Here is a 26,389-nt window from a genome sequence, read left to right on the forward strand (position 1 = left end):
CGTCTCCAATCACAAATCAGGCCTGTGCACTTTCACGGCCGCAAGGGTTATATAACTCTTTTCACAAAAATGCACATTTTCCTCTCTCTTGTGTTAGGAAAATCTTCTTAGAGGGGAGCTAAAACAAGTAGTTGGAAGGGCCTTTGGTTTAAGACATCAATGCTATTAATGCTACACAATTTGCTAATTAAAAAATATAAACATGAATTATTGAAAGTGTCAACATGTAAAGCATATGGTGTGAATTAATTATCAGTACTCATTTTCCGACATGTTGAATTGTGCAAAGGTGATGTTGCTCAATTTAACATGTAAATCATGAAACCATTTCAGACATGAGTTCCAATATAATATAGGCTTGACTCTCAGTGCTGCTTGAATCTTTCATGTACCATCTCTACTCTAAATTTCCATTCCAGTCATGGATTCTCCCTGAAGTGTAGTTTAACACCAAGACTATAAAAAGAGGAAATAAAATAATTTGGGGTTTTCTCTCAGTTGCAGTGTAACCTCTGCCCCAAGCTGCTAGCAAACCCTGGTTCTCTGAGGAATCACATGAAGCTCCACACTGGAGAGAAACCTCACATCTGTCAACACTGTGGGAAACGTTTCAGTCAGAAAGGTAACATTGACACTGATGTCTGAGCCTGAAGGAACAACAATATATTCCATGTGTCATGAAGTAATGGAGGATTAATCTATACATACCTTTGCATTTGAAAAAAAGATAAACACCGGAAACATAACATTCTAGATTGTATGTTGTACATTCTTGCACAGCAATATTACAACACACGTTAACATTCAACGTAGAAATGACCACATTGCCCTCCAATGGGTTCACCACTCATAGTAGGGGGCATAGAGGTCGGGTGAAGTGTGAGCTGGGCGGCAGCCGAAGGCAGGGCCCTGGGCGGTACGATCCCCGGCTACATAAGCTAGCTCTTTGGACATGGAACGTACCTTGCTGGGAGGGATGGAGCCTGAGCTGGTGCACGAGGTGGAGAAGTTCTGGCTAGATTTAGTTGGACTTACTTTGACGCACATCAAGGGCTCTGTAACCAGTCCTCTCACGAGGGTCTGGACTCTCTTCTACCCAGCAGCTCAGAGCCTGTACGTTGGACTTTAACCCAGTAAACAAGAGCGTAGTTTCCCTGCGCCTAAGGGTGTAGGGGCGGGTCCTAACTGTTCTTTGCGCCTATGCACCAAGCAGCAGTTCAGACTACCCGCCCTTTTTGGATTCAGAAGAGGGACTACTGGAGAGTGCTCCCCCAGGGGAGTCCCTTTTTCTGCTGGGGGATTTCAAAGCTCACATTGGCAACGACAGTGAAACCTGATGAGGCCTGATTGGGAGAAACGGCCGCTCGGATCTGAACCGGAGTGGTGTTTTGTTATTAGACTTTTGTGCTCGCAACAGATTATCTATAACGGACATCATGTTCAAAGATAAGGCACCAGGACATCCTAGGCCGCAATTCTATGATCGACTTTGTAGTTGTGTCATCGGATTTGCTGTCCCATGTTTTGGACATTCGGCAGAGCCTTCAACCAATTACCACCTGGTGTTGAGTTGGCTCTGATGGTGGGAGAGGATGCCAGTCAGACCTGGAAGACCCAAACGCATTGTGAGGGTCTGTTGGGAACATCTAGCAGAGTCTCCCGTCAAAGAGAGTTTCTATTCCCACCTCAGGAAGAACTTTGAACATGTCACAAGACAAGTGCTGGATATAGAGTCCGAATGGTAATCTCAATGAGAGATGCCATCATTCTGATTGGATCCTTTCGGCTCTTGGGACTCTGGAGGCAGCAAACAGGTACAGACAGGCCAAGCATTGTGCGGCTTTGGCAGTCGGAAAGGCAAAAACTCGGACATGGGATGAGTTTGGTGAAATCATGAAAAACGACTTCCAGACGGCTTTAAAGCGATTCTGGACTACCATCCGCCGCCTCAGGAGAGCTAAACAGTGCACTGTCAACACTGTATATGGTGGGAATGGTGCACTGCTGACCTCGACTCTGGATATTTTTGATCGGTAAAGGGAATACTTTTAAGACCTCCTCAATCCCAGCTACACGTCTCTCAATGAGGAAGTGATGCTGTGGTGGGCGCTCCCATTTCTGCGGCTGAGGTTGCCGAGGTAGTTCAAAAGCTCCGTGATGGAAGGGCCCCGAGGGTGGATGAGATCTGCCCGGAGTTCCTTAAGGCTCGGGATGCTGTGGGGCTATCTTGGTTGACGAGACTCTGTAGCATTGCTTGGACATCAGGGACGGTGCCTCTGGATTGGCAGACCTAAGAGGTGGTTCCTCTCTTCAAGAAGGGTAATTGGAGGGTGTGCTACAACTATTGTGGGATCACATTCCTCAACCTTTAAGTTGTACTGGAAAGAAGGCTCCACCGGATAGTCGAACCTCGGATTCAGGAGGAGCAGTGTAACTGTGGACCAGCTCTATACTCTCGGCAGGATCCTCAAGGGTGCATGGGAGTTTTCCCAACGAGTCTACATGTGCTTTAAGGAAAGCCTGTTTGGGAGTGCTCAGAGAATATGGGGTAGAGGACCGCCTGATTGTGGTGGTTCATTCCTTTTATGATCGGTGTCAGAGCTTGGTTGGCAGTAAGTTGAACCCATTTTCAGTGAGCGTTGTACTCCGCCAGGGCTGCCCTTTGTCACCGATTCTGTTCATAACATTTCTGGACAGAATCTCCAGGCGCAGTCAGGGCATTGAGGGGATCTGGTTTGGTGGCAGCAGGATTAGGTCTTTGCATTTTGCAGATGATGTGGTCTTGCTGGTGTCATCTGGCCAGGATCTTCAGCTCTCACTGGACCTGTTCGCAGCCAAGTGTGAAGCAGGCGGATCGGTGCCGCATCTGCAATGATGCAGACCCTGTATTGATCCGCCGTGGTGAAATAGGAGCTGAGCGGGAAGGCAAACCTCTCAATTTACCGGTCAATCTACGTTCCTATCCTGACCTATTTCCACAAGCTTTGGGTTTTGACTAAAAGGACAAGATCACGGTTACAAGCAACCGAAATGAGTTTCCTCCGTCTGGTGACGGGTCTTTCTTTTAGAGATAGGGTGAGAAGCTTTGTCATTCGGGAGGAGCTCAGAGTAAAGTCACTGCTCCTCCACGTCCAGAGGAGCCAGATGAGGTGGTTAAGGCATCTGGTCAGGATGCCCCCCGGACGCCTCCCTGGGGAGGTGTTTAGGGCATGTCCGGCTGGTAGGAGGCCACAGAGAAGACCCAGGACATGTTGGGTAGTCTCGAAGCTGGCCTAGGAAGGCCTTGGGATCCCCCGGGAGGAGCTGGGGAGAGGGAAGTCAGGGCTTCTCTGCTTAGGCTGCTGCCTCCCCGACCCGACTTTGGAAAAGCAGAAGAAAATGGATGGATGGATGAATAACCACTTTGGGTCTTAAATTTTATGTCGACGAAAGCGGCCAATCACGTATGTAAATTTTGACTTTAACAGGCACTTTTTAATGAAAAAAAGAAAACGATTCTTGATGCTGTTGACATAACCGGGAACAACTTTAATGGCTCCCACTGTATAGTGTAAAAACTACTGTGGTACCTTGATTTTTGTTGGTAACTGTTCCAAAAGGTCAAACGACAACCAAAGCAAAGAGATAATGTAAATCCAATTAATCTGTTCCAGACACTCAAAAATATGAACATAAAACACATTTTATAGAGAACAATTATAGTTGTATAAGACAATGTTACCGTATTTTTCGTAGTATAAGTCGCACCGGAGTATAAGTCGCACCTGCCGAAAATGCATAGTAAAGAAGGAAAAAAACATATATAAGTCGCACTGGAGCCCGGCCAAACTATGAAAAAAACTGCGACTTATAGTCCGAAAAATACGGTAAATACACATAAATGATGAATGAACTGGATAAATTAACATTTAACATTACTTTTACCTAAATTGTAAGGCTTTTGTTGGAAATGACAGCGATGACCAGAGGAGGGAGGGTAGATCAACATAGACACCACCTTGTTAGATTTGTATTTGAATGTAATACTGTTTCTAACCTTCTCTATCAAAGTGCTTATACTCGCAGTTTTTGTTGGCCCCATAGTGGCTTTCAACTGTAACCCCCACCCCTTAACAAATTCAAATATGTTTAACCCACTATGTGTTTCTGAGCCTTTTAATTGTTTGTCTGTGTCATTCTCAGGGAACCTTGATAGCCATTTGCGAATTCACAATGGAGAAAGGCCATTTCCCTGCTCCGAATGTGACCTGAGTTTCTCTCAGAAAGCCGAACTTTGTCGCCACATGCTCTCCCACACCAGGGGCGGTTTCCTCTGTAGCTACTGTGGAAAATCTTTGAGAGACCCGCACACCCTCAAATCCCATGAAAGATTGCACACTGGTGACAGGCCCCATCGTTGCATTGTCTGCGGAAAAGGTTAGTAGAGTTGCCAAGTAAGAATGAAGCAAAACAAACAAGTCTTATCGTGTTAACAACAGTAGCACACTTAATTAATAGTTATTTCAAACTATTTCAAACTATTTTTAATGTGCTGGTTCAAATTTTACTATACAGTAGAACGTGTTTAAGTCAACTGTGTCCCTCCCTAACGTCAACAAAAGCGGTTGTTGACATAACCAAAATCGAAACTTTTTGTTGCACATTTACTTAAGCTAGATAAAACAATAAATATTTTAAATATGATTTATCACACTTTTGAATTTACTTGCATAATTTTGATTAACTTTGAAGAGACCCCAATAGGTTTGACACAAATGCAATTTTTTTGTCAGAATGTCATACATGAACATTTTTAATGTTTTACTTGAATGCACATTATTTAGTCCTGCAAATTTATCTGAAGTCCGATCAGTCCACTTATCTGTGCACTAGCGTATGCATTGACTTGATCACTGACCGTATAACAACCTGTGATGTCTCTCAGGTAACTTCCACGGTTAAGGTAAAGGAGCATGTGCGGTCAAAAATAATTGCCTGATTCCTGAATCTGCGTTTCCACATGATTCATACAATGCTTTTTTGTGATTAATCACATGCGATAACATGCAACTTTGACAGCCCTATATTTAATATTCTTATCTAATAGAAGTGCTATTGTAATAATTTGTATTGTGTTGTGTTTCTGTGGTGGAATACAAGTTTATACTGCCGTGCTTTTACTTTGAAGCTTACTTTGTACGAAACAGGAAGTCACCGTGCGTTTATTTTAATACCGTGTAACTCAGTGTCGCTCCTCTCTATATGCAGATCACGCTCTGTGTGTAGGGACCTGAAATCTTTTGGCATTTCCTGTTTTTGCATGAATATGCAATTAATGAATGACAGGGCGCTTCATACAATATTTTACAGCAAACGTATCCCAAGCTCCCTACTGCTCCGTCACTAATAAGAATATCATTTATTATTTCGCACTAAAATGTAGGTTATTGAACAATTTTTTCCATTTATTTGTTTTAGTACAAAAATATGTCAAGTTAGATTTTAAAAGTATGAAAATTGTTTCTCATAAATGAAAAATGCTGTTATGGGGTTTGGTGTGGGGAGTCAACATAAAATTCTGCTTAGGGCCCCAATTTAGCTAGGGTTGGCCCTGGTGTGACTAAACAGTATTTATTTTGCTGTTGTACTTTAATGATGCTTACCGATAATCAGGAAGTTAACAATACTACAACACATGTCAACATAAACTGACCCATTTTTCATAGAAATTACAGTTTTGGGTCCCAGATTTTATTTCGACATTAGCAATGGACCAGGTATGTGGATGTAGACTTAGCAGAGGTGTGGACTCGAGTCACATGACTTGGACTCGAGTCAGACTCGAGTCATGAATTTGATGACTTTAGACTCGACTTGACAAAATGTAAAAAGACTTGCAACTCGACTTAGACTTTAACATCAATGACTTGTGACTTCACTTGGACTTGAGCCTTTTGAATTGACATGACTTGACATGACTTGCTACTTTCCCCAAAACCCAAAGATGAAAAAGTTATTCGGGAGCGCTCCGTATTTTTCATTGTGTACTTGTCTATCAGCGTTGCGTGTGTCAGCTGGTGTGGTCTCAGTACAACAGCCAATCAAATTAGATCTACTTTGTTTTCATCACACAGCATTCATCCAATCAAATTGCAGGACAACCAACGAAGAAGACATGTCCAAACCACACGCCAGTGAACAAAAAATGATGCCTAAAATAATTTCGTTTGGGTATAAAAATTACGAGGTGGTCAACACAAAACGGTTTGCAGTATGCAACACATGCGGTTCGAAAATTACTGATGGAGAGGCAACAACTTCCAACTTCGTCCGGCATTTGAAGTTGCACAAAGAACGGTGAGTTTTGAATGTAAGATAACGTTTATTGGCTAAGTAACGTGACTTTTATTTGCTGTGTAGTTAAATCAGTGAGGCTGTAAACTCACTGCTAACGTTATAACGTTATTGCAAACACGGGAATCTGTTGCAGTTCACTACCTTATTCATACTTTTTGTTCAGTGATTTTTTTAAGCAGGGTTACGTTAGTCAATATATCACACGTAACGTTAGACGGCGGTCAGCAGCACCGCGTATTTTAGCCACCTAAAAAAAAGACAAAAATAGTAAAATAAAGGTCAGTTAAAATGTATACTATATTATGAATATGTGTACCGTTTTAGCTAGCTTTCTGACATACTGTTGGTTGTTTACCTCAGCGGTCCCCAACCACCGGGCCGCGGCCCGGTATTGGTCCGTGGATCGATTGGTATCGGGCCGCACAAGAATTTTTTTTTTTTTTAAATTAAATCAACATAAAAAACACAAGATACACTTACAAGTAGTGCACCAACCCAAAAAAACTCTCTCCCCCTTTTGTTCTGGGCATTGAACATGAAGACTCTTCCTTCACTGTTCCGAGTGGCCATGAGAGTCTTGGCAGTGCCTGCCTCCAGTGCTCCAGTGGAGCGAGTTTTCAGCCATGGTGGCATCATACTACGCCCCCATCGTGCACAAATGACTGACACACTCTTGGCTAATTTGGTTTTTTGCAAATGCAATGCAGCATAGGGCCCTGACATATAAAAAGTACAACTTTTTTGTTATGTTCACGTATATGTCATGTTTTTTCAATGTTAACACTTTTGTACAAATAAGTACATTTGCACTTTATTTTTCAATGTGTTTGTTCTGTAAAGGAATGAGTTAATGTTTAAAATGACTGGTTAATAGTGCTATTATAAAGTGCAATGTCAGCACAATTTTCTTTCCTGCAATTTAAAATGCACTTGTTTTAATAAATAAATACAGCGTTTGAAAAGCATACACAATCTGTGTTAATATATTAGTCTGTGGTTAAAAGGACTTGAAAGGACTCGAAACTCAAAATGCAGGACTTAGGACTTGACTTGAGACTTTCCAGTCTTGACTTTGGACTTGACTCGGGGCTTGCCTGTCTTGACTCGGGACTTGACTCGGACTTGAGGGCAAAGACTTGAGACTTACTTGTGACTTGCAAAACAATGACTTGGTCCCACCTCTGAGACTTAGGGGTCCTATAATGCAAAACCAACGTTTCTTACCTGTTGGTACCTGTTTTTGTGTATTTGGGATGTGCATAATTCCTTAAATTTTTAAATCAAACCATGGAGGCATGGCAGAGATACAGTATTTATAAAACACTCTTGCCTTCCTTTATACTTCCTCCAAATGAGCTGTTTGTAATTGTTGCCCAACTTGTGAGGTTTTTTTAATAGGGGACATGAGCGGATATCTCCATATATTGTAAAGTTTTACATGAAGAGCTTTTGCACAAGTATGCCATTGTAGTCCGACGTAGTCAATAAGTTCCTTCTTTTTCTCTATCCTCTTGCATCCTTTGCTGTTGCCATTCTAATACAAAGTAGCGAATAGTTCTAACTTATAGTATATCTGTCAGTAGACTCCACATGGAAGTCTAAAATTCAATAACCGTGTTACAAAAAAGGTCAGTTTGCAAAATACATGATGTTGAATATGGAGAACATACAAACCCTTTATTTATTAAATCAAAAATATTAAAATTCAACGATTTGGTGCATTTGCAAACAGCTATAAGTATGCACAAGCAAAGTATAATATGCTACCCAAGAATGTACAGCAATTCTTCTCAACAAAAGAAGAAAAATATCATCTTAGAGACAAAATTCATTCAAAACATTTGTATGCACGTACAACACTCAAAACCTTTAGTATATATATATATTTTTTTAGATATAATATAATGGAATGGCATAAGGAAATTAAAGCTGCAAGCAGCGTTGGACGGGCCCGCGTATTTGGCAGGTGCTAGTCCTAAGTGTCCCAATACTTTTGTCTACTTGTAGTCTGAAGTGTCCCAAGACTTTTGTCTAGTGTACCTACCTTGTCTGCATTGTGTGGGCACGTTGGTGCTTCCTGCTTTTGAGCAGCCATCTTAAAAAAACAGCACCGCAGGAGCATCAGTGCAGCGGGTCTTTGAAGGGTCATAAAATCAAAACCGGAGCAGGTATTAAAAATCCCATCTATACTTTTAATCACAAGGGTTTTATCTCTCACCTGTGTTAGTTTGAAGGCGAAACGACAAACGCGCTCAGAGGAGATAGATTTTGAAGAAAGGTGACGGGTTTTTACAAAAATTGTGTTTTGAAGGGGGAATAGCAAAGTTCCTGTTGATTTTTGCTGGGGGTTGTCAATTTATGAAATGTATGTCTAAGTGAGACCTACGGAGAGGTTTTTGTTTCATGTCTCTCCGACCTTCCCAGTGGGAGTTACAGGCAGTTTTGTAATTTTTTTCTTCCGAGGAGCAGTTTTTTATCAGTTTTATTCAAAAATTGCTGTAGAGGGCAATTTTCAAATTTGGGGTTAGGTTTCTTTATTAGATCGCAATTTTTGCCAGTCCTGATGTGTGCGTTGAGTTCGGTGAGTTTTGAAGCGTGTTAAGAGGGTCCAATTACAGCTCAAAGAGGCAAAAGTGACTGTTTTTAGTACTTTTTTGTCTTGAAGGGGGAATTGCCAACTTCCTGTTGATTTTTGCCCGAGGATATACAATTATGAAAACTAGGTCTAAGTCAAACCTACATACAGGTTTTTGTTTCATGTCTCTCCGATCTTCCTAGTGGGAGATATAGGCAGTCTAGTTTTTTTTTTTCCTAGGGGGCGCTAGAGCGCAATTTTGAGTTGTGGGGTTCGGTTTTTTAAAAAAAAGGTAATTTTCGCAGGTCCTGATGTGTGGGTCAAATATGGTGAGTTTTGAAGCATGTTAAGTGGGTCAAATTACAGTTTGTTGTGGCGGCGGAAGAATAAAGAATAATAATAAAACCTTAGAAAAACAATAGGTCCTTATGTCCCATTGCATAAGGACTCCCTGTGGGAGTCCTTTTGCAATGGGCCATTGCGGGCCCTAATAAATCAATTAATGTACAAATATGATCCAGTGTAGGAGGTTGGTCAAACAACAAGTGTTCACAAAGTACAAGGAAGAAGAATTATGATAAACTGTTACTGTTAGTAATTGCTATTAATTGGAAAAGGGCTCCGATAAGCCTTGCATCTTCCGACTCCTTTGTAAAGAAAAAATGAAAATATGTAAAATATGTGATGTATCATATTGATACTGTATAGATGTTTGAAATAAATTATAACCAACCAACTAAACGAGTTGATGTGGAGGCACGTAAATAAGACCACCACAAAACGGTGCATCCTAAAGAGACGGTCAGAATGCGGTTTGAAGATGATCTGTAAAACATAATTTATGCAAAAGTTTGACCAAAGAACCACCTTTACATATTATGTTATTTTATGTTAGAAAAATCATAATATGACCCCTTTAAGGCAGCACTTTTTATTAATAAGAGAACACCGTGGACCAGGCAGGCCTTGGTGAGTTAGTCGACTCAGACGTGTGGACATGATTGGGATCGATTTAAACGGGTTCCACTGTAATATCCATCCATCCATCCATTTTCTACCGTTTGTCCTTTTCGGGGTCGCGGGGAGTGCTGGAGCCTATCTCAGCTGCATTCGGGCGGAAGGCGGGGTACATCCTGGACAAGTCGCTATCTATTCACAGGACCAACACAGATAGACAGACAACATTCTGTAATAGTAACACACAAATGATTGTGTCTGTATAGCATTTATATACCATCAACTCAATCCAATTTAACTTTTACATTTCCCATGCTGGTGAATTCCCCTCCAGCCATCCTTGTTTATCTCACTCAGTGAGCTGCAGATGGAAAGTTAAAAACAGATGATGAGCAGGCTGTCTGCGTAAACATTGAAACCGTGTAATCATTCAAAAAACCTGTTTGTATGGACAGATGTCTGATTAGAGTAAATATTGATCATTTAGGCTGGATTATTTTAAATGTACGTAAGGTTTAATAAAAAAAAACCCAGCAGAGATATAGTGAGATGACAGAATAATTCAAGCATTACAAATGAATACATTGTCAAATAAGCTACATAGGTCAGTAAGTAGTAGTATACTCTTAGGCAGACAATGATCCAAACTGACATAAACATATCGGTAGTTGGCAAGGTCAGACATGCAGAATGATTTTGTGAGCTAGAAAATGCAAGCGTACCTGATTAAAAAGATTGGCAAGATGCCGACATTGAACTGGCACGGTACTCAGTCACCCTTTGCAACATTGTGCTTCAAAGTTTGGGGCGTCATTCTATCATGGATTTTTTCAATGCATATTCTATGTAATTTTCCCCCAAATTAAGCATTTTCAAACATAAACATGGCTACGTAAACTAAAAATATCAATACTACAGTACGATAGGCCGCTAGATGAGCCCACGGCTACTAATGTCAGTACAGCATATGTACTATGTTCAATTATTATGTCTACTATAGTTAAAGTACCAATGATTGTCACGTGGATTAAACAAGTGTAAAAGTAACTATGTCTATGTTATTTCATGTCTACAGTGCTCTCAAAAATATAGCAATACAAATCTAAAATGCATAATTATTAATTCCTTCTTTGCAGAAATGAATTTCCCACGGTCAGGCCCAGAACCAGTTAACAGCGATATACAAAGGTTTACTGTAGTTGTTTGGGTATCACTTACATTTTAACCGATACTAATACCAAATTGGTACTTTTGAAACAGTGCCCAGATCAGTACTAAAAAAATGAGAAACATTTTTGTTAATAAAAAAACAATGTTATCTTTACAGATTTTTTTGACATACACTTTGAACAATCTAGTAATTTAAATACTTCAACATTATTAATAAAATAATAACTAATTAATGCATTCAAAAGTAAGAAATAATTAAAATCCACAACTAATTGTGACAATTATAGCTGCAAAACCAGGAGCAATGCAGAACACAAATAACATGCACAAAAACAACATTCTTGGTAGTAGCGTCTGGTTTGTAGCAGAATCCAAGATCATTTCTTCATGCTGTCTGCTATTTAACATCAGCATTGCCATTAGACACGTAATATTTGTAATCTGTGCCAATATTACAGCGGACATCAGTTAAAACAAGTTGTAAGGATCCGAAAATCCTGGTGTGACGTCATAGGTCAACCTGAAAAGTAATTCAGTTATCTCCGTTTTATTGGCCAATTCTATGATTCCGTCAGCATTTACGTTATCGTCGAAGTCATATGCCTTATTTTTTTTGGTAAGTTTAGTGATTATTGATTAGTCATACTAGCGCTGTGTCAAATAAAAAGTAGCAACCATGGTAAGATCCCAAACTTCTCGTAGACATGGTGTTTTTTTCACTCATTCGCTCTTCATTCGTTTCACGCGCGGCCCATTAATCTTTTTTTTTAATTATTGTATTTTCATGGCTGTGAAAAGCCATAAAAATCTAAATTAGATTATTTGTCCAGCCCTATTCAAGGTTATCCCCAAGTAGTCCTGGACGATATAGACCAAAACTGATATTCCGGTATTTTCTGGCCGAATGGCGATATACCATACAGGTAAAAGCCAGTAAATTAGAATATTTTGAAAAACTTGATTTATTTCAGTAATTGCATTCAAAAGGTGTAACTTGTACATTATATTTATTCATTGCACACAGACTGATGCATTCAAATGTTTATTTCATTTAATTTTGATGATTTGAAGTGGCAACAAATGAAAATCCAAAATTCCGTGTGTCACAAAATTAGAATATTACTTAAGGCTAATACAAAAAAGGGATTTTTAGAAATGTTGGCCAACTGAAAAGTATGAAAATGAAAAATATGAGCATGTACAATACTCAATACTTGGTTGGAGCTCCTTTTGCCTCAGTTACTGCGTTAATGCGGCGTGGCATGGAGTCGATGAGTTTCTGGCACTGCTCAGGTGTTATGAGAGCCCAGGTTGCTCTGATAGTGGCCTTCAACTCTTCTGCGTTTTTGGGTCTGGCATTCTGCATCTTCCTTTTCACAATACCCCACAGATTTTCTATGGGGCTAAGGTCAGGGGAGTTGGCGGGCCAATTTAGAACAGAAATACCATGGTCCGTAAACCAGGCACGGGTAGATTTTGCGCTGTGTGCAGGCGCCAAGTTTCCCAAACCATCACCCAACCATGCAAATTTTGCATTTCCTTTGGAAATCGAGGTCCCAGAGTCTGGAGGAAGACAGGAGAGGCACAGGATCCACGTTGCCTGAAGTCTAGTGTAAAGTTTCCACCATCAGTGATGGTTTGGGGTGCCATGTCATCTGCTGGTGTCGGTCCACTCTGTTTCCTGAGATCCAGGGTCAACGCAGCCGTCTACCAGCAAGTTTTAGAGCACTTCATGCTTCCTGCTGCTGACCTGCTCTATGGAGATGGAGATTTCAAGTTCCAACAGGACTTGGCGCCTGCACACAGCGCAAAATCTACCCGTGCCTGGTTTACGGACCATGGTATTTCTGTTCTAAATTGACCCGCCAACTCCCCTGACCTTAGCCCCATAGAAAATCTGTGGGGTATTGTGAAAAGGAAGATGCAGAATGCCAGACCCAAAAACGCAGAAGAGTTGAAGGCCACTATCAGAGCAACCTGGGCTCTCATAACACCTGAGCAGTGCCAGAAACTCATCGACTCCATGCCACGCCGCATTAACGCAGTAATTGAGGCAAAAGGAGCTCCAACCAAGTATTGAGTATTGTACATGCTCATATTTTTCATTTTCATACTTTTCAGTTGGCCAACATTTCTAAAAATCCCTTTTTTGTATTAGCCTTAAGTAATATTCTAATTTTGTGACACACGGAATTTTGGATTTTCATTTGTTGCCACTTCAAATCATCAAAATTAAATGAAATAAACATTTGAATGCATCAGTCTGTGTGCAATGAATAAATATAATGTACAAGTTACACCTTTTGAATGCAATTACTGAAATAAATCAAGTTTTTCAAAATATTCTAATTTACTGGCTTTTACCTGTATATGCCGGTATCTCAAACAAAACGAGCAAAGTGCTTAAAGTTGCCTCAGTGTTTTATGGCTAAATAACCAGTGTTAAGAGTAAATAAATGATAAATGGGTTATACTTGTATAGCGCTTTTCTACCTTCAAGGTACGTACTCAAAGCGCTTTGACAGTATTTCCACATTCACCCATTCACACACACATTCACACACTGATGGCGGGAGCTGCCATGCAAGGCGCTAACCAGCAGCCATCAGGAGCAAGGGGTGAAGTGTCTTGCCCAAGGACACAACGGACGTGACTAGGGTGGTAGAAGGTGGGGATTGAACCCCAGTAACCAGCAACCCTCCGATTGCTGGCACGGCCACTCTACCAACTTCGCCACGCCGTCCCAGAGTACCCAGATTAGGTTTTGCTGTAAGTAACAACATATTGTGTTGCTTATTTTTATAAAGTAATTTGTTAGCCGTTATTATGTCAAATAGGTTTTCGTTAATTTGATTCATTAATGTTAGGGTTATAGCTTCATGCTTGTGCGCGGGGATCGATCACTGCGGTGAAAGCACCAGCAGTGTTGTACCTCAGGGCTGCTGTTGCCGTGTTCAGGTCAGCAATAAAGTTTAAAATGAAAATCTCTTTGTGCCTTTTTACAAGATGTTACTTGCACAATATCACCCTCAAGCATTTGCTCGAGTTGGCTGTTTTTCCGGGTTGGTTACTACAGATCCCTGCTGATGATGGTTGCTTTGCTTACCTGAAATGCTGCACTTAACTTAGAACACACTGTTTCAGCTTCCATATTGACTAAAACAGACATAGGGAAAAGCAGAGTTAAAGCAGAAGAAGAGCACAAGGGGATAATTAATTTGCATTCAAATGCCTTTGAAAGAAAAAAATCCCTGTCTGCATTCAAGATAAGAGACAACAAAGAAAAACAAAGCATTAGCTAAGCCCGGCCAAGTATTTAATTAACAACAACCAAACACAATAAGTGTTGTAAATGCGTCATCAGTTGGTATCATGCATCTTTGCCAAAGTGACAAATAATTGCTAAACTTTGAATATGACGTTTGTTTAATACCTTGTTTAAATAGTAATTGTTACGGTCAGCTGATATTGAAAACATTGGTATTGATCTGATAGCAAGTAAAAAAAAGCGCCCATACTAACATGAAATTATTTTGCCTTTTAATTTATTGATCAAGATTGTTGCCAGAATAAAACACAGGGCACATATTTAAGGGAAACAAAAACAATTAAAGCTGCAAGCAGCTTTGGACGGGCCCGCGTATTTGGCAGGTGCTAGTCCTAAGTGTCCCAATACTTTTGTCTACTTGTAGTCTGAAGTGTCCCAAGACTTTTGTCTAGTGTACCTACCTTGTCTGCATTGTGTGGGCACGTTGGTGCTTCCTGCTTTTGAGCAGCCATCTTAAAAAAACAGCACCGCAGGAGCATCAGTGCAGCGGGTCTTTGAAGGGTCATAAAATCAAAACCGGAGCAGGTATCACAACTCTTTCACCAACTTTTAATCAGAAGGGTTCAATCTCTCTCCTGTGTTAGTTTGAAGCCGAAACAACAAACGCGCTCAGAGGAGATAATGTTTGAAGAAAGGGGATGGGTTTTTACAAAAATGTTGTGTTGAAGGGGGAATAGCAAACTTCCTGTATATTTTTGCTGGGGGTTGTCAATTTATGAAATGTAGGTCTAAGTGAGACCTACATAGAGGTTTTTGTTTCATCTCTCTCCGACCTTCCCAGTGGGAGTTACAGGCAGTTTTGTAAGCTTTTTCATCGGAGGAGCAGTTTTTTGTGCGTTTTATAAAAAAATTGCTGTAGAGCACAATTTTTAGATTTGGGGTTAGGTTTTTTCATTAGATCACAGTTATAGCCAGTCCTGATGTGTGTGTTCAGTTTGGTGAGTTTTGAAGCATGTTAAGGGGGTCAAATTACAGCTCAAAGAGGCAAAAGTGACTGTTTTTAGTACTTTTTTGTCTTGAAGGGGGAATTGCCAACTTCCTGTAGATTTTAGCCCGAGAATGTACCATTATGAAAGTTAGGTCTGAGTCAGACCTACATAGAGGTTTTTGTTTCATGTATTTCCGACCTTCCTAGTGGGAGTTACAGGCAGTGTAGTTTGTTTTTTTTCTAGGGGGCGCTAGAGCGCAATTTTGATTTTTGCGGTTCAGTTTTTTTATTAAAAGACAATTTTCGCAGGTCCTGATGGGTGGGTCAAATATGGTGAGTTTTGAAGCATGTTAAGTGGGTCAAATTAGTGCTCAAAGAGGCGGCGGAAGAATAATAAAGAATTAAAGCTGCAAGCAGCGTTGGACGGGCCCGCGTATTTGGCAGGTGCTAGTCCTAAGTGTCCCAATACTTTTGTCTACTTGTAGTCTGAAGTGTCCCAAGACTTTTGTCTAGTGTACCTACCTTGTCTGCATTGTGTGGGCACGTTGGTTCTTCCTGCTTTTGAGCAGCCATCTTAAAAAAACAGCACCGCAGGAGCATCAGTGCAGCGGGTCTTTGAAGGGTCATAAAATCAAAACCGGAGCAGGTATCACAACTCTTTCACCAACTTTTAATCAGAAGGGTTCAATCTCTCTCCTGTGTTAGTTTGAAGCCGAAACAACAAATGCGCTCAGAGGAGATAATGTTTGAAGAAAGGGGACGGGTTTTTACAAAAATGTTGTGTTGAAGGGGGAATAGCAAACTTCCTGTATATTTTAGCTGGGGGTTGTCAGTTTATGAAATGTAGGTCTAAGTGAGACCTACATAGAGGTTTTTGTTTCATCTCTCTCCGACCTTCCCAGTGGGAGTTACAGGCAGTTTTGTAAGATTTTTCATCGGAGGAGCAGTTTTTTGTGCGTTTTATAAAAAAATTGCTGTAGAGCACAATTTTTAGATTTGGGGTTAGGTTTTTTCATTAGATCACAGTTTTAGCCAGTCCTGATGTGTGTGTTCAGTTTGGTGAGTTTTGAAGCATGTTAAGGGGGTCAAATTACAGCTCAAAGAGGCAAAAGTGACTGTTTTTAGTACTTTTTTGTCTTGAAGGGGGAATTGCCAACTTCCTGTAGATTTTAGCCCGAGAATGTACCATTATGAAAGTTAGGTCTGAGTCAGACCTACATAGAGGTTTTTGTTTCATGTCTTTCCGACCTTCCTAGTGGGAGTTACAGGCAGTCTAGTTTTTTTTTTCCTAGGGGGCGCTAGAGCGCAATTTTGATTTTTGCGGTTCAGTTTTTTTATTAAAAGACAATTTTCGCAGGTCCTGATGGGTGGGTCAAATATGGTGAGTTTTGAAGCATGTTAAGTGGGTCAAATTAGTGCTCAAAGAGGCGGCGGAAGAATAATAAAGAATAAAGAATAAAACGAATGAATAACAATAGGTCCTTATGTCCCATTGCAAAAGGACTCCCTGTGGGAGTCCTTTTGCAATGGGCCATTGCGGGCCCTAATAAATACACTATTAATGCAACAATATGACACTATTAACAAAACAATACAAATATCCCCATGGATTATATATAATCATTAGGGTGAAATAAATAGAGAAAAAACAAAAACTACTATTGGCTGGCATTCAAACTCTCTATGCACCAAAGCCATAAACTCTAAATCATAACGACAACGAAAAAAATCCTCATGCTTGTATGGGCCTGATACTAATTTACCAGTTGTGCCTACCGCCCGAATGCAGCTGAGATAGGCTGCAGCACCCCCGCGACCCCGAAAGGGACAAGCGGTAGAAAATAGATGGATGGATGGCTCCAACCGTAATGTGCTGCTAAGCTGTTAGTATTCGGGACATGTGCCGAAACTCATTACCATAGATGCCAATTAGAGATGCGCGGATAGGCAATTTATTTCATCCGCAACCGCGTCAGAAAGTCGTCAACCATCCGCCATCCACCCGATGTAACGTTTGATCAGAACTGCACCCGCCCGCCATCCGCCCGATCTAATATAGATGATGCAAGGCATTAGTGAGCCTGCCAACTACTCCGGTTTTCCCGTAATTCGTACGGTTTTCATCAACCTATTCCGGGTTTTTCATTAATTAAAAAAAAAAAAAAGGGGGAAAACTACGCGAATTGCACCTTGTGCAGACAAGATTTTTCGATCGGACATGGAGGAATTAGGGATGTAAAAGACCACGTTGGGACAAAAAAACACAAGTCTAATGCCGTTGCTAGCGATACAAGTGGAAAACTTTCAACGTTTTTCGTCGCCCAAACAGATTCTTTGGATGTGATAAATGCCGAAGTTTTATTTACGGAGGCAATAATTGAGCATGGATTTCCAATCGCACTGGCTGATCACATGGGACAGTTAAATGTTTGTCATGCAACCTTTAAAAATCATTACGCGGTGATCGCGGTCCCAAAAATAAACTTTTCTTGCATGATAATGTCCAGAAAAATTCGCTTTATATTACTATAGAGTCCTTTTAACGAATGAGTTTGATGGTTTATCACAAACCTTAAATGAAAGAAGTCCTTTCTTCTCCTGCACCATGGCCTTGCTTCGTGTTTGGTGCGCACGCTTTATAACCTCACTGAGGTTATAAAGCTTTTGCCTGTTAAAGAAAGGAGACTGATCCAACGCAGCACAGACTTTCGCGTGCCACGCTGTCACGACCCAGACGCACACCAGTGCGCAATCATATGGGAGCCGCGCTAAGCGCACCTCCAAGCGCGTCTCGCTGCCGGCGACGGACGGGTATATGGGCCCGACGCTCCAGCGCCATCCATTTTCAGGGCTAGTTGATTCGGCAGGTGGGTTGTTACACACTCCTTAGCGGGTTCCGACTTCCATGGCCACCGTCCTGCTCTCTATATCAACCAGGGTGAGCCCCACCCCTTTCGTGAGCGCACTGCGCGCGGAGTGACCCCTGTTACGCGCCCCCGGCAACAGGGGTGGCGGGCAGGTAAGCTGCGCGGGCGGAGCGCGCGGAGTGACCCCTGTTGCGAGCCCCCGGCCACGGGGGTGGCGGGCAGGTAAGCTGCTTACCTGCTGCGCGTGACGCCGGCCGCGGCGAAGGCGGACGAGGCGGGGTGTTGGTGCGGTGGGCGCGGTAGTGACCCTGGACGTGCGTCGGGCCCTTCTCGCGGATCGCCTCAGCTACGGCTCCCGGTGGGGCCCTCTCGGGGGAAGGGGCCTCGGTCCCGGACCCCGGCGAGGCGTCCCTTCTCCGCTCCGTAAAAGTGTCCATCTCTTTTCTTTTTTTTTCTTCTGTTGTGGCATATGCTGCAGGTGCCTGCTCGTTTTTCGTATGTGGCTAACAACATTTAACTATGTATATATATTTCCCAATTGGTTTAACTGCCACCCGCAAAAAAAAAAATAATAAAAAAAAAAAAATATATATATCTAATTAATCCACCCGACCCGACCCGCGCGCGGATAAAATCTTTTTTTTTTTAATTTCATCCGCCCGATCCGCGGATAATCCGCGGACTCCGCGGTTGTGTCCGCAAACCGCGCATCTCTAATGCCAATGTAAACGGTAGTAACCAGACTGACAAGCTAGTACATTAATATTTATTTTTAATTTATAGTTACTATTATTTCAGTGGCACAGAAATGAGGTATACATTAAGTACAGACGAACCTCATCATACGAACTTAATTGGTTCTTGAAATATGGTTAATAAACAGAAAAGTTCATATATTGAAGCAACTTTGTCCGTAAGAAACAATGTAAACATGAATAATGAATTCCAGCCTCAAAAAAAGTCCATATTTTAGTAAAAGTTTGTACAGTTTGAACATAATATAAAGCTCTAAATAGTACTGTATATCAAACAAACATAACAAGAAGGAGGGTGGATCAAGGTTGTATTTAATAACAAAGCCAAAACAGCTAGCCCTGCCTACATAGACGCACACACACACAGTTTGAGATTGCACGCCTCCATTAACTTTAACAGCCGGGTCGCTACAATGATTAGAAATGAAAAATAAAATCCACTTTACCTTTTTGGTCAATCTTCTTTGCGTGCTGCGTAAGGGAGGTGGTGGGGCAGTGTCGACAACACTGTGGGTACTTCCTGAATGTTTCAAATGACACGCCGCTTGTTCATTGCTTTCTTTGGACTCATATTGAGCTCGCAAAACTAAAGAAAAAAGGCTGTAAAAATGCTAAAAAAAAATTAAAAAATGTATACGTTGAAAGTCAGAGCATGGGTTGACGTCACAGTTAAGAACATTCCAGTTAGGAGGTTCGAAATCAAGATGGCCACATCCGCAAAAGCTATTATTGCACTATATACAGGTAAAAGCCAGTAAATTAGAATATTTTGAAAAACTTGATTTATTTCATTGCACACAGACTGATGCATTCAAATGTTTATTTCATTTAATTTTGATGATTTGAAGTGGCAACAAATGAAAATCCAAAATTCCGTGTGTCACAAAATTAGAATATTACTTAAGGCTAATACAAAAAAGGGATTTTTAGAAATGTTGGCCAGCTGAAAAGTATGAAAATGAAAAATATGAGCATGTACAATACTCAATACTTGGTTGGAGCTCCTTTTGCCTCAATTACTGCGTTAATGCGGCGTGGCATGGAGTCGATGAGTTTCTGGCACTGCTCAGGTGTTATGAGAGCCCAGGTTGCTCTGATAGTGGCCTTCAACTCTTCTGCGTTTTTGGGTCTGGCATTCTGCATCTTCCTTTTCACAATACCCCACAGATTTTCTATGGGGCTAAGGTCAGGGGAGTTGGCAGGCCAATTTAGAACAGAAATAGCATGGTCCGTAAACCAGGCACGGGTAGATTTTGCGCTGTGTGCAGGCGCCAAGTCCTGTTGGAACTTGAAATCTCCATCTCCATAGAGCAGGTCAGCAGCAGGAAGCATGAAGTGCTCTAAAACTTGCTGGTAGACGGCTGCGTTGACCCTGGATCTCAGGAAACAGAGTGGACCGTCCTGTCATGTTTTCTGACGAAAGCAAATTTTGCATTTCCTTTGGAAATCGAGGTCCCAGAGTCTGGAGGAAGACAGGAGAGGCACAGGATCTACGTTGCCTGAAGTCTAGTGTAAAGTTTCCACCATCAGTGATGGTTTGGGGTGCCATGTCATCTGCTGGTGTCGGTCCACTCTGTTTCCTGAGATCCAGGGTCAACGCAGCCGTCTACCAGCAAGTTTAGAGCACTTCATGCTTCCTGCTGCTGACCTGCTCTATGGAGATGGAGATTTCAAGTTCCAACAGGACTTGGCGCCTGCACACAGCGCAAAATCTACCCGTGCTTGGTTTACGGACCATGGTATTTCTGTTCTAAATTGGCCCGCCAACTCCCCTGACCTTAGCCCCATAGAAAATCTGTGGGGTATTGTGAAAAGGAAGATGCAGAATGCCAGACCCAAAAACGCAGAAGAGTTGAAGGCCACTATCAGAGCAACCTGGGCTCTCATAACACCTGAGCAGTGCCAGAAACTCATCGACTCCATGCCACGCCGCATTAACGCAGTAATTGAGGCAAAAGGAGCTCCAACCAAGTATTGAGTATTGTACATGCTCATATTTTTCATTTTCATACTTTTCAGTTGGCCAACATTTCTAAAAATCCCTTTTTTGTATTAGCCTTAAGTAATATTCTAATTTTGTGACACACGGAATTTTGGATTTTCATTTGTTGCCACTTCAAATCATCAACATTAAATGAAATAAACATTTGAATGCATCAGTCTGTGTGCAATGAATAAATATAATGTACAAGTTACACCTTTTGAATGCAATTACTGAAATAAATCAAGTTTTTCAAAATATTCTAATTTACTGGCTTTTACCTGTATATATTATATATAAATATAAACAACTTATTGAAAATATGAACACCTTCTTAGTGGTGTGAAGATTCATTTTAACAACGATTTGATTTGATATATCGATTCAGTATTTTTTTTAGCAAAAAAATAAACTACTGGATACTGGACACTGCAGGTTTCCTATATTTCTGTTATTTCTTGTATAGGGGAGTTAGATATAAATAAATGATGGATAAAAAAAGCAAGTAAACAACAATTAATGGCCAATGCATTCACATCTAATTTGAATAAAGTGCAACCAACATTTTAGGTTGAATCAACAAGAGGAAACGTTTTCTGCTGTCATTTTCAATATTTGAGCAATTTTCAATAAAAGTACAGTAATCATCATTTTAAAAATAGATTTAGTTCCCTGACCCGGCCATAGAGTATCTGTTCTCCCCCCTGGCGTCGCCGATGAAGGACAGCGTCCCAGGTATGCGGAGGCATGTATGCCACCTCATCCCTGTTGATGGTGTTGGTTTCCATAGCTTCCTTCATCCATTTATTTTGTTTATTTGTTTCTCAAGAAATTACTTCTCTTTGTTTTCCGGAAGTTGGTGCGTCGCCGTAACTTGCTCCGCTGTCACTTTCATTGTGTCAGTCCCATCTTTTGTAGCTTAAAGTTGTGTTGTGTCATTTTATTTGTCGTGGCTTTTTGCAACCGTGCTGTAGCGGAAAGTTTTTGTGTTGTAATTTATGATATTGTCTTGTGGCATTTGCAATGACCTTTCGCGACCACCGTAGGGCATTTTTGTTTTGATGACTTAACGTTTAATGTTCTTATCATTAAATTGATAAAATCGATCGTTTCCTTTTTGAAACGATCTTGGATCGATACCTATCTTCCAGAAGGCAAACTTGCTGAGCACAGATTGATATACAAACCCTGTTTCCATATGAGTTGGGAAATTGTGTTAGATGTAAATATAAACGGAATACAATGATTTGCAAATCATTTTCAACCCATATTCAGGTGAATATGCTACAAAGACAACATATTTGATGTTCAAACTGATAAACATTTTTTTTTTGCAAATAATCATTAACTTTAGAATTTGATGCCTGCAACACGTGACAAAGAAGTTGGGAACGGTGGCAATAAATACTGATAAAGTTGAGGAATGCTCATCAAACACTTATTTGGAACATCCCACAGGTGTGCAGGCTAATTGGGAACAGGTGGGTGCCATGATTGGGTATAAAAACAGCTTCCCAAAAAAAGCTCAGTCTTTCACAAGAAAGGATGGGGCGAGGTACACCCCTTTGTCCACAACTGCGTGAGGAAATAGTCAAACAGTTTGAGAACAACGTTTCTCAAAGTGCAATTGCGAGAAATTTAGGGATTTCAACATCTACGGTCCATAATATCATCAAAAGGTTCAGAGAATCTGGAGAAATCACTCCACGGAAGCGGCATGGCCAGAAACCAACATTGAATGACCGTGACCTTCGATCCCTCAGACGGCACTGTATCAAAAACCGACATCAATCTCTAAAGGATATCACCACATGGGCTCAGGAACACTTCAGAAAACCACTGTCACTAAATACAGTTTGTCGCTACATCTGTAAGTGCAAGTTAAAGCTCTACTATGCAAAGCGAAAGCCATTTATCAACAACATCCAGAAACGCCGCCGGCTTCTCTGGGCCCGAGATCATCTAAGATGGACTCATGCAAAGTCGAAAAGTGTTCTGTGGTGTGACGAGTCCACATTTCAAATTGTTTTTGAAAATATTCGACATCGTGTCATCCGGACCAAAGGGGAAGCGAACCATCCAGACTGTTATCGACGCAAAGTTCAAAGGCCAGCATCTGTGATGGTATGGGGGTGATTAGTGCCCAAGACATGGGTAACTTACACATCTGTGAAGGCACCATTAATGCTGAAAGGTACATACAGGTTTTGGAACAACATATGCTGCCATCTAAGCGCCGTCTTTTTCATAGACGCCCCTGCTTATTTCAGCAAGGCAATGCCAAGCCACATTCAGCACGTGTTACAACAGCGTGGCTTCGTTAAAAAAGAGTGCGGGTACTTTCCTGGCCCGCCTGCAGTCCAGACCTGTCTCCCATCGAAAATGTGTGGCACATTATGAAGCGTAAAATACGACAGCGGAAACCCCGGACTGTTGAACGACTGAAGCTCTACATAAAACAAGAATGGGAAAGAATTCCACTTTCAAAGCTTCAACAATTAGTTTCCTCAGTTCCCAATCGTTTATTGAGTATTGTTAAAAGAAAAGGTGATGAATCACAGTGGTGAACATGCCCTTACCCAACTACTTTGGCACGTGTTGCAGCCATGAAATTCTAACTTAATTATTATTTGCAAAAAAAGTTTATGAGTTTGAACATCAAATATCTTGTCTTTGTAGTGCATTCAATTGAATATGGGTTGAAAAGTATTTTGCAAATCATTGTATTCCGTTTATATTTACATCTAACACAATTTTCCAACTCATATGGAAACGGGGTTTGTACTTGAAATTTAGGACTATAAATCAATATATCGATCAATCGCTACACCCCTACTCCTTCTGCAACCTACAAACACGGTGAATGAAGAGGAAACACACATGCTATTGCTAGCTAAGTAGAACATAAAAAACACATGACAAAAGTAATTTACACGACCGTAACATAGCCATATATAAATGTCCAACAATACATTCTATATGGCTGATTTAGTGCTACAGTAATAGTCAGAAGTGATAATAACGGATAATACAGAAGTTTCTATTATTGTTGGAGCCTTCCAGCTGAAATTTCCAACTATCAATCAATCAATCAATCTTTATTTATATAGCCCTAAATCACAAGTGTCTCAAAGGGCTGCACAAGCCACAACGACATCCTCGGTACAAAGCCCACATACGGGCAAGGAAAAACTCACCCCAGTGGGACGTCGATGTGAATGACTATGAGAAACCTTGGAGAGGACCGCATATGTGGGTAACCCCCCCCCCCTCTAGGGGAGACCGAAAGCAATGGATGTCGAGTGGGTCTGACATAATATTGTGAGAGTCCAGTCCATAGTGGATCCAACATAATAGTAAGAGTCCAGTCCATAGTGGGGCCAGCAGGACACCATCCCGAGCGGAGACGGGTCAGCAGCGTAGAGATGTCCCCCCCCCCCCCCCCCAAGGAAAAGGGGAGCAGAGGAGAAAAGAAAAGAAACGGCAGATCAACTGGTCTAACAGGGGGGCTATTTAAAGGCTAGAGTATACAAATGAGTTTTAAGATGGGACTTAAATGCTTCTACTGAGGTAGCATCTCTAATTGTTACCGGGAGGGCATTCCATAGTACTGGAGCCCGAATAGAAAACGCTCTATAGCCCGCAGACTTTTTTTGGGCTCTGGGAATCACTAATAAGCCGGAGTTCTTTGAACGCAGATTTCTTGCCGGGACATATGGTACAATGCAATCGACAAGATAGGACGGAGCTAGACCGTGTAGTATTTTATACGTAAGTAGTAAAACCTTAAAGTCACTTCTTAAGTGCACAGGAAGCCAGTGCAGGTGAGCCAGTATAGGCGTAATATGATCAAACTTTCTTGTTCTTGTCAAAAGTCTAGCAGCCGCTAGGAACTGGAAATTCTGACTTCCCAGTACCAAGGCAACGCACCATAAAAGCAACCCAGTGCTGACTGAATGAGCACCGGCGACCGTTTAGGCCGCCCACAATGGCAATGCTCCCAGACACAAAATGGTTGGGCTGCGAGGCACACAATTGGTGGATGAAACGTCCGTACACGAAACAAGCTTTGTACACCAAAGCATATTTTTATTTGGTCTGGTTGTAAACTGAAAAGTTTGTTAAATGAGATGTTCGTAAAAACGAGGTTCCACTGTATAGTTCTCACCAAGTCTTTTTTATTCTACTAAATCTTTTTGTCATTGTCTTTTTGTCTGTTTTTCGGACTAGGCTACACAATGGCCACCAAACTGAGAAGACACATCAAATCTTCTCACTTGGCAGAGAAGCCACACAGCTGTCACTGCGGTGCCTCCTTCTCTCTAAGACAAAGTTTATTGAGGCACCAAGCGCAGCATCAGTCACACTGGAAAACACAGGAGGCGACAGAACCAGCTCGGAAAGAATTAACAGCGGTAAGTTTTACTCATCCAAAGCCAGTCAAAGGCAGACCCAAGAAAAACTCAGTCCCTCAAGGAGATGAACCGATGCAGAGAAAAGGACGGGGAAAGAAGAATGAAAATGACGCAGAGAATGTAGTGAGAAGATTTGAGATTTCAACAGCCGAGGGGCAAGATGGAGAGGCTTCAAGTGACACCCAGCACACAGTGTATGTTCACAAGGACCATGTGACTACACACAGCTACGATCCCCTGCTCCTCACATCAGACAGCTTGCATTCAGGAGCAGGACAGAAGCTGGTAAAGGTGGTAATATCAGAAGGTGTAGAGCAATGCATTGTGGTCCAAGAGCAGCAGACTGTAGAAGAGCTGATGATCATACAGGAGGAGGAACTCTGCTCTGTGGCCCAAACTGTTGAGATAAACACATTGTAGCCTGCATGTCAACCACATCTGGCGTTCATTAAATCAAATCAAATCAACTTTATTTATAGAGCACATTTAAAATTTACCACAGGGGTAGCCAAAGCGCTGTACAATGAGCAGGTTAAAAGATAAAACGAGTACCGAGCAAACACAACACAACACAAACAGAACACGATAAAAAATAAATAATTAAAATAGAATTAATAAAAACATAAAAACATAAAAACAGGATCACAGCAGGTGTATTATGGGGCGCCATTGCAGGATGGATATCACTCAGTGTTAAAAGCCATGGAATAAAAGTATGTTTTTAAGAGAGATTTAAAAACAGGAAGAGAGGAGGCTTGTCTAACACTCAGGGGTAGGTCGTTCCAGAGCTTGGGAGCAGCAACGGCGAAAGCTCTGTCACCTCTAAGCTTCAGCCTTGTGTCAGGGACCGTCAACAGCAGCTGATCGGCTGATCTTAAGGATCGGGTGGGGCAGTAAGGCTGAAGGAGGTCGGAGAGATAGGTTGGCGCGAGGTTGTTTAGACATTTAAAAACAAATAAAAGGAGTTTAAAATGTATTCGGTAACGCACAGGGAGCCAGTGAAGGGACGCTAAAATAGGGGTGATGTGCTCACGTCTGCGGGTCTGTGTTAGCAGACGAGCAGCAGAGTTCTGCACG

At 41.5% G+C, this 26,389-nt stretch overlaps 1 protein-coding gene across 3 annotated transcripts in view; it reads left to right on the forward strand.

Annotated features, from left to right (window-relative positions):
- Positions 1-26,144, forward strand: part of LOC133616073 (uncharacterized) — a 71,201-nt gene extending 45,057 nt beyond the window's left edge. For 2 of the 3 annotated variants that reach the window (XM_061975130.2, XM_061975131.2), the window contains exons 7-9: positions 499-622; positions 4,183-4,416; positions 25,128-26,144. In XM_061975130.2, the coding sequence (XP_061831114.1) occupies positions 499-622; positions 4,183-4,416; positions 25,128-25,732 (963 nt within the window). In that variant the 3' untranslated portion in view covers positions 25,733-26,144. Of the gene's footprint in view, positions 1-498; positions 623-4,182; positions 4,417-4,924; positions 4,976-25,127 lie in introns of those variants that run through there. The other variant, XM_061975132.1, reaches the window with a different exon arrangement.
- Positions 26,145-26,389: the final 245 nt, after the last annotated feature.

This window comes from Nerophis lumbriciformis, linkage group LG15, assembly GCF_033978685.3.
Source record: "Nerophis lumbriciformis linkage group LG15, RoL_Nlum_v2.1, whole genome shotgun sequence".
NCBI lineage: Eukaryota > Metazoa > Chordata > Actinopteri > Syngnathiformes > Syngnathidae > Nerophis > Nerophis lumbriciformis.